The sequence below is a fragment of the Nicotiana tabacum genome, chromosome 16, assembly GCF_000715075.1.
Source record: "Nicotiana tabacum cultivar K326 chromosome 16, ASM71507v2, whole genome shotgun sequence".
In the NCBI taxonomy this organism is placed as follows: domain Eukaryota; kingdom Viridiplantae; phylum Streptophyta; class Magnoliopsida; order Solanales; family Solanaceae; genus Nicotiana; species Nicotiana tabacum.
Window position 1 is genome coordinate 164968235 of NC_134095.1, and position 8773 is coordinate 164977007.

General features: G+C 34.3%; 1 protein-coding gene across 1 annotated transcript; it reads left to right on the plus strand.

The window, feature by feature from the left end:
* Positions 1 to 1082: 1082 nt before the first annotated feature.
* Positions 1083 to 6312, plus strand: LOC107789070 (glutamine synthetase cytosolic isozyme 1-1). The gene is made up of 12 exons (XM_075233568.1): positions 1083 to 1238; positions 2312 to 2351; positions 2455 to 2558; positions 2871 to 2919; positions 3420 to 3526; positions 3824 to 3911; positions 4469 to 4597; positions 4787 to 4861; positions 4967 to 5020; positions 5310 to 5347; positions 5630 to 5789; positions 5903 to 6312. The coding sequence occupies exons 1-12, from the start codon at positions 1165 to 1167 to the stop codon at positions 6053 to 6055; spliced, it is 1071 nt and encodes a 356-aa protein (XP_075089669.1). The 5' UTR covers positions 1083 to 1164; the 3' UTR covers positions 6056 to 6312.
* Positions 6313 to 8773: the final 2461 nt, after the last annotated feature.

Genomic DNA, 8773 nt, shown 5'->3' on the forward strand with positions numbered 1-8773 from the left:
CGTGAAGAAAAATAAAAAAAGTTTGATGCCTACAACAGTACACATGTTGGACGTTGGCATGTTTCCAAAAATGAACCATAAGGTTATTAAGCTTTTGAGAGTAGATCTCTCACCCTACCACCTTTTGGCATTATCAGTACACAAATTTGGTAAAATGGACAAAGTTGATTGTGAAAGGGGCACTTCAATTACTCGCTTATAAACATAAAAATTATCAAAACAATTTCTCTTTACGCATTAATAGTTATTACCTACTAAGGCTACTCTCTTTTACTTTTTTGGGTTAGTTACCTACTCATGGAAAAAAAATCAATTTCCCAAAAACAGTTCGGTGCACAAAATACTTCGCATTAACGCAGAGTCCAACGAAAGGTCGGACCCTAAAAAATATGATGTGAGCAGTCTATCCTATGCAAGCATCGGTGGCTGATTCCACTACTCGAACTCGTAACATATAGGTCACACAGGAAGTAGACAGATTATAACGGAATAATTTTTTAGATTAAAATTTATTTTGCATTTGAAGGTTAAAGCTAAAAGCAATAAAGTACAATTTTGTATTCCAAAATATAATTGTAACTTATCTCATATAAAAAGCGGTATAAATTATTCATATTAGGTTATAATCTTGATTTTAAGCATAGATTATAATCCTGAAATTACTATAAATTATTCATATTATTTGTATTTTGTATATATATATAAGTTTTTAAATCCTCTTAAGAAGCTTTCATTGTAGTAGTAAAGGCGGTTCAAAAATTATTTGAGGCTGTAAATTCGAATCTTATGTGCAATATACTTACATTTTTTTAATTCTCTTGTAAAAAATTTTGGCTCTCCCTATTTAACGAGCCTGCTATCTGATTTCAATTAAGAAAAAACGTTGACCAAAAAATAGCCTCTCATATTCTGAACTTAATTTTTTTAAAAAAAAATTGGGACGATTAGATTTTTTATTAATTAGAATTTTTATTTCCACATATTAATTAGAAGTTGAATAGGAATAAAGTAATATAATTGTGAATAGTTTTATACAACCAAACACTCTCAAAGCTGCCTATAAAAACAGAGCAAACTGCTTCTCTGCCTCTTCACCTCTGCTAATACACATTTTTATTCTCTCATTTACAAACTCAGCCAATTTCACAACTCTTATTTTCCATTATGGCTCATCTTTCCGATCTCGTTAATCTCAGTCTCTCTGACTCCACTCAGAAAATTATTGCTGAATATATATGGTTAGTTCTGTAATACTTTTTGCAGTAGACATAACCAATTTTAATCCATATGGTTAGTCCTGTAATACTTTTTGCAGTAGACATAAACCAATTTTAATACATATGGTTAGTTCTGTAATACATATGTTAATTCATTACATCCATTGTTCTTGATCTTTACTGTTTCTTTATAGTTTTACATATTTAAGAATCAAGATATCTTATTTCTTGTCAATTTTGTTGTGTTTTTATTTTCTTCTTTGTTTTCTCTTCTAAGATAGGAAGTGTACAATAGTTTTCTTTTGTTTGTTCTTAGTAGCCATTGGCATTGGCCAATGTCCACAGTGCATTCTTCAGCTCACTTTGAATACGGCCAGGTCGGTGCACAAGGTATCTTGTGTTCATGCAGGGTCCGGGAAGGGTTGCACCCTAAGGGGTGTGATGCAGACAGCCTACTCTGATGCAAGCATTAGCGGCTGTTTCCACAGCTCGAACATGTAACCTATAGATCAGATGCAAACAACTTTATCGTTGCTCCAAAGCTCCTCCTTATCTTCAGCTTCACTTTAAATAAATATTGTTATTGTTTGTTTATTGTGTCTTTTCACTGTTCTTCAACCAAGTATCTATCGGAAACAACATCTCTTCCTTCATAAGATAGGGGTAAGGTTTGTGTACACATTACCCTCCTCAGCCCCTACGTGTGGAATTGCACTAGGTTTCTTCTTGTTTTTGTTATATTTGTACAAAATTCACACTCATTGTCACAATGAAGTAATATGTACATTGGTATTTTGCACCCGCAGACCTAAACAACAAAACAACAACAAAAAACCCAGTATAGTCTCACGAATGGGGTCTGGGGAAGGTAGTGTATACGCAGACCCTACCCCTACCTTGAGGATAGAGAGGTTGTTTCCAATATACCTACCCGCTGACCTACAATTTTCAGTATTTTAATACTACATGTAATCAAGAATTTATATGTATAATGGAATCCTTTGGTTCTATGGTAGTATGTTGTTTTTCAATTACTATGATGTAAGTTTTGATGTTAATCTAGTTCTTAGTGTATCTTATTTGTTTATAATCAGGATTGGTGGATCAGGAATGGACGTCAGGAGCAAAGCCAGAGTATTAAATCTTCAATTTGTTTTTATTTATTTTAGATAACATAATCCTTTTTTCTTTTAATACATAAGATTGCTAAATCAGTGCTATTTGTTTTTATATAAAGACTCTATCTGGACCTGTTGATGATCCTTCAAAGCTTCCCAAATGGAATTATGATGGTTCTAGCACAGGACAAGCTCCTGGAGAAGACAGTGAAGTGATCCTATAGTAAGTTTTCTTTAGTCTACAAAATCTTTCGCTTCCGCCGTTTTAATTTATGTGTCTTACTTTTTTTTTTTTTTTTTTGTCTCAAAGAGAATGTCTCTTTCTATATTTAGTAACTCTTTAACTCCAATTTTCCACACGGTATATTTAATATCACAAAATTTAAGGACATTTTGGTACATTACACACATTTTTAGTTTTTTAAACTTCGTGTCCAGTCAAACTAAAATACATAAATTGAAAGGACGGAAGTAGTTTTTATGTCCTTTTTGAGGAACAATTATCTGAATGTCACTTATTGTAATTTTGATACAGTCCTCAAGCAATTTTCAAGGATCCATTCAGAAGGGGCAACAATATCTTGGTGAGTTGCACATTTACTTTTGAGTTTAACTGTAATACTCTTGACCGTATAAAAAATAATTATATGTACAGTCGGATCTCTCTATAACATCTCCCCTATATAACATTATTCGTTATAGGGAGTCAAGTATTTTTCGGAACCGATTTTTATATTATATTATAATATATGTCCTCGGTAATAGCACTTCACTATAGCAGCCAAAAAATATCAGAACAAACGAGGTTATTATAGAGAAATTTGACCGTAACGGTTTAGAGAAAGTGTTATTGGTACTTAAAAAATAAGGCAGATTATCTATTACAACATGTTAAACTACACTATGATGTAGAAATTCTTTGCACAGTCAATGTGTATAGTAAAATCCTTTACTTTATACATGTCATTAAATCTTGCATTCACTTCTATTGCTCTTTAGTTCAGTACTATTATTTGGAATATGTAATCATATGTTTGAGCTTTTTTTTTTTTTTGGTTTTTCTTTTTTCCTCTGTTTATTTTAGGTCATTTGTGATTGCTACACCCCAGCTGGTGAACCCATTCCAACAAACAAAAGGCACAGTGCTGCCAAGATTTTCAGCCACCCTGATGTTGTTGTTGAGGAACCCTGGTATATTGACATATCCTATTTAGTTTTCAAAGTAGAAATTTTTTTCCTATATAAAAAGGCAACCCGGTACACTAAGCTCTCATTATGCGCAGGGTCCGAGGAAGGGCCGGACCATAAGGGTCTATTGTACGCAGCCTTACCTTGCATTTCTGCAAGAGGCTGTTTTCACGGCTTGAACCCGTAACCTCCTGATCACATGGCAACAACTTTACCAGTTACGCCAAGATTCCCCTTCAAAAGATTTCCCTATATAATTTTTGGAAATTCTCTAACTGTTAAATAAATTGTGTAAATTAGGTATGGTCTTGAGCAAGAATACACCTTGCTGCAAAAAGATATCAATTGGCCTCTTGGATGGCCTCTTGGTGGTTTTCCTGGACCACAGGTAAATTTGTTAACACTTTTTTCCCACTCCAGATGGCAGTTTTCCTTTCCTTTTTTTAAAATATCTTTCAGGCTATGTTGCTCCGACCTTCCAAAATTGCCGTCCCACTTGTGTCAAATCCTCCAACATGAATGCGGCAGTATTTTTGGAAAATCCGATCAATATAGCTTACAAGCATTTGTTCTTTGTTTGGTTTCTTAGTACCTAATCAGATTCATGTTCACATGGAAAAAGAGAATAATGGGGAAAAAAGTGTAACATTTTTAGTTCTTCAACCAATACCTTTTTCTTGCTTTTATATCCTCCCCTCTTATTTCTGCAGGGATGTCTATGTCTATGCTAATATTGTTTTTCTCAACAATGCTATCAAGTAATGTTAAAATAATGACTTAAAAAAAAGTGAATAATTCCCCCTTGTTTCAAGCAACTTCCTAAGACTACAAAATACATGATTTTTGTTGAATGACTAGAAAATCACATGATTATTTATGATTATGAAATTTTCCTTCTCTAACGGCTGATGAATGTTATCTGACTAATTTTAAGATTGAATTTAGGGACCATACTATTGCGGAATTGGAGCTGGAAAGGCTTTTGGACGCGATATCGTTGACTCTCATTATAAGGCATGTCTCTATGCTGGGATTAACATCAGTGGTATCAATGGAGAAGTGATGCCCGGACAGGTATAGAGCCTATTCCTTCTGGTCTTTATTAGGTTAGGCGAATATAGAGACAGTGAGTTCACAATGAATATGATATTATTATATGTATATATAATTCAAGCGAAAATAATTAGTTTAATTGAACCTACAGAACCTGTCTTAGATTCCTCTGAACCCTAGTTTGCTTTATTTCGATATGATGTGATGCAGTGGGAATTTCAAGTTGGACCTTCAGTTGGCATTTCAGCAGCTGATGAATTGTGGGCAGCTCGTTACATTCTTGAGGTAATGTAGCTAAGTTGTTGGTAATTTTAGCCTCAATTTCAATTCATTTCACTTACTATGTAGATTTTAACTTAAATTCACTTATTGATTTTGTTGTTTAAACAGAGGATTACTGAGATTGCTGGAGTTGTGGTGTCATTTGACCCTAAACCTATTCCGGTAAGCTCACTATTTTGTATTCGTAGAGCAAATAAGGCAGCCCGGTGCATTAAGCTCCCGCTATGCATAAGGTCTGGGGAAAGGCTGCCAGATCACAAGAGTCTATTGTACGCAGTCTTACCCTACATTTCTGCAAGAGGCTGTTTTCATGGCTCAAACTCTTGACATAGAGAACAAATATCCTTTTCAATTTCAACTTCAAATACTTTTTTTTCCTTCAAATTTCGACCAAATCAGGTCCAAACGCCTAAATCCTAACCTCAAATACTCTTTTTTTTTTTCCTTCTAGGGTGATTGGAATGGTGCAGGTGCTCATACAAACTACAGGTAAAGCAATAAATAATAACATTTCATATTCAACTCATAATTAATATTTTTCTCTATTTCTAAAAAAAGGAGACAACCCAGTGCACTAAGCCACCGCTATGCGCGGGGTCGGGGGAAGGGTCAAATTACAAGGATCTATTGTACGCAACCTTACCTTACATTTGTGCAAGAGGCTGTTTTCAAGGCTTGAACCTGTGACCTCCCGGTCACATAACAACAACTTTACCAATTATTTTTCTCTATTTCTAAATGATTGAAAATTTGGAATGTTTTTTCATTCAGCACAAAGTCTATGAGGAATGAAGGAGGCTATGAAGTCATTAAGAAGGCAATTGAGAAGCTTGGACTGAGGCACAAGGAGCATATTGCAGCATATGGTGAAGGCAACGAGCGTCGTCTCACTGGAAGACACGAAACAGCTGACATCAACACATTCAAATGGGTACGTGATACTGCAGTCTTATATACTGATAGCGTAAAAACTCTTTATACTGTCAGTGTATATAAGTTAAATGTCATGTATCTCATTTATATTGATGCATTTGGATTATCTAGGGAGTTGCAAACCGTGGTGCATCTATTCGTGTGGGAAGAGACACGGAGAAGGAAGGAAAGGGATACTTCGAGGATAGGAGGCCTGCTTCGAACATGGATCCATACGTCGTGACTTCCATGATTGCTGAGACCACAATCCTGTTCAAGCCCTGAGTATGTAGTCGTCTTTTGAGGATTCGACGAGTATTAATTCTCGGGTGGAAAATTTGGAGAAAGAATTGAATTTCGGAACAACCCTTTCCTCACAATGTCATTAGGGTATAGTTAGATATCTTGTAATGTTCTGCTGTTTCCTGGTTTCCATTTGTATTATATTCAGCAAAGCTGAGTTCATTGCCTGTGATTTGGCAATGGTGTAAAATAACAGTGTTGATCTTATTATTAATAACAACATGGAAGGGTTTAACTTAGTGTCTGCTGCTCAGGAGATGCATATTTCCTGTTTTTAGCTGTGGTTGTTTTCGGTAACGGAGCAAGAAATTTCAATAAGTGGTGTAAAATATAAAAAGTAAATACACAAAGAAACTATGGAGATTCAAAACATAATATATACATAAAAATAAAAATTTGACCCAACTTTACGGAAATTGCACGGGCTAGCCAGTTTTTGGACTGGCCACTGAAAAATAGCCAGCGCAAAGTCATTGAAAAACAATCACTATTTTGCTGCAACACGGAAAGTTGCAGCATAATATACTGGAGATTGATGCACCTGTGTATAAACTTTCAGCATATTATGCAAAACTCAAACACACGAAAAGTTCCAGCATAACATACTGGAGATTGGATCACCTATTCATGAACTTCCAGCATATTATGCTAGACCAGTATATTATACTGGAACTCAAGTATATTATGCTGGAATATTTTTCGTATTTTGGACAGTATTTTCGTTCAAATTTATCTTTACATGAAAAATGGTTAAATTTTGATTACTTTTAAAATTGTGGCTATTTTTTAATTATCACTTGTAAATCTAGATATTTTTGAATTACACCCCTTATCAATTGACACCAAAACCTATACAAGAGATCTGAGGGCTATTATACACCTAGCACTTTGTTGCTTACTTTTGTTTATGGGTGAAAAAATTAACCCACGAAAAAGATAAAAAATTGTGTCTTTAGATTTTGATTATTAATCAAGATGAAAAGTCGGACACACTTGTTCAAGATAGGTTACAGTTTACTTTAGGTCATTCTTCTCCATGAAAAATAAAATATTGTCCAAAGAAGGTGATCCGTCTAGCTCGTTCAAGTTTGGGCTGGTTGGACTTGGCAAATTTTCACGGGAGAAATTTAAAAATAGCCAGATTTACAACCGGTCATTCAAAAATAGCTCAGTTTCAAAAGTAATCGAAATTTAGCCACTTTTCATGTAAAGATAAATCTGAGCGCAAAAACTGTTCAAAACCCGAAAAATACGCTCATATATTATACTGGAGTTCCAACATAAGTATGTTTGAACTCCAGCATATTATACGAGAGTTCCAGGATAACTATGCTGGAACTCCAGCTTCCAGCATAATATGTTGGAGTTCCAGCATAAGTACACTAGAACTCCAGCATAATATACTGGAGTTCCAGCAAGTATAAATGTCCAATATAATATACTGGAGTTTGGAGCACCGGTGCTCCAGTCTCCCCTATATTATACAAGAGTCAGCAAAGTATACCGGTTCAGCATAATATGCTGGAGTTCGTACACAGATGCACCGAACTCCCATATATTATGCGGGACCGATCTCTGTTGCAGCAAAATAGTGGCTATTTTTTATTGACTTCGTAAACGGTGACTATTTTTAAATGACCAGTCCGAAAACTGGCTATACCGTGTTATTTTAACAATTTTCACAACTGGTCACTTTAGAAACAACCCAAGTCAGCGCATCTAAATGTAGGTCTGATTTGGGCTAAATACGTAGCCCAAACTGAAACTATATTTAGATTTTTTGCTATAAACTATAAAAGGTATTTATAGGATGTAATATTTTAAAATGGTATTTATTTAATATAAATAGGGTACTAACCTATTCTATAGGTGGTAAAATTTCCATTATTTTTCTTGGTTCATATGTAATAGGATATTTTAGCTCCTCTAGCAAAAGTATACACCTTATTTGTTATAAATTAAAATTATTTTAAAATATTATTTTTTATAGTTACCTTTTATATTTATAGCAAAATAGGTATTTATAGTATATATTATAATTGAGGCGTGAAATACTCTATTTATGTTTCTCCTCTCTCTTTTTTCAATTAACACACGATTCTATTGAGGATTTAAGGACAAGATATTCTAAAGTTTAAAACAGAAGGTGCTAATTACTTTGTCCTTAATATTTACACAACACTCATGAAGTTAAGGACACCATGTCTAGCACAACAGTATTTTTGTCTGGAAAATTAAAAGTTATTAAAGCACTGACTAAAGAGTAAATACACTTTAAATAGTGGCTAAAACGTAAATACAGCTCTAGCTAGTGACTAATTGTCCACTTCTCCCTAATTAAACACTCTAGTTAGCAAGAAAGTAACAGATATAACAATTCACAAAGGAAACTAACTGATAACGATACCTTCCAATGTCTGTCAAACAAATTTCTTGTTGGCCTGTCTAATTCTTTTGTCTCTTCGCATATTAGCCCCTAGCCCTTCTGTCCGAAAAACTGGCCCATAAGCATTATTAAAGGAAAAATTATGGTGAAAATAGTACGGGTTAGCTAGTTTTCGAACTGGTAATTAAAAAATAATCAGCGTTTGCAAAGTCATTAAAAATAGTCACTATTTTGTTGCAATATGGAAAGTTCCAGCATAATATACTAGAGATTGATGCACCTATGTATAAACTTCCAGCATATTATGCTAAAAC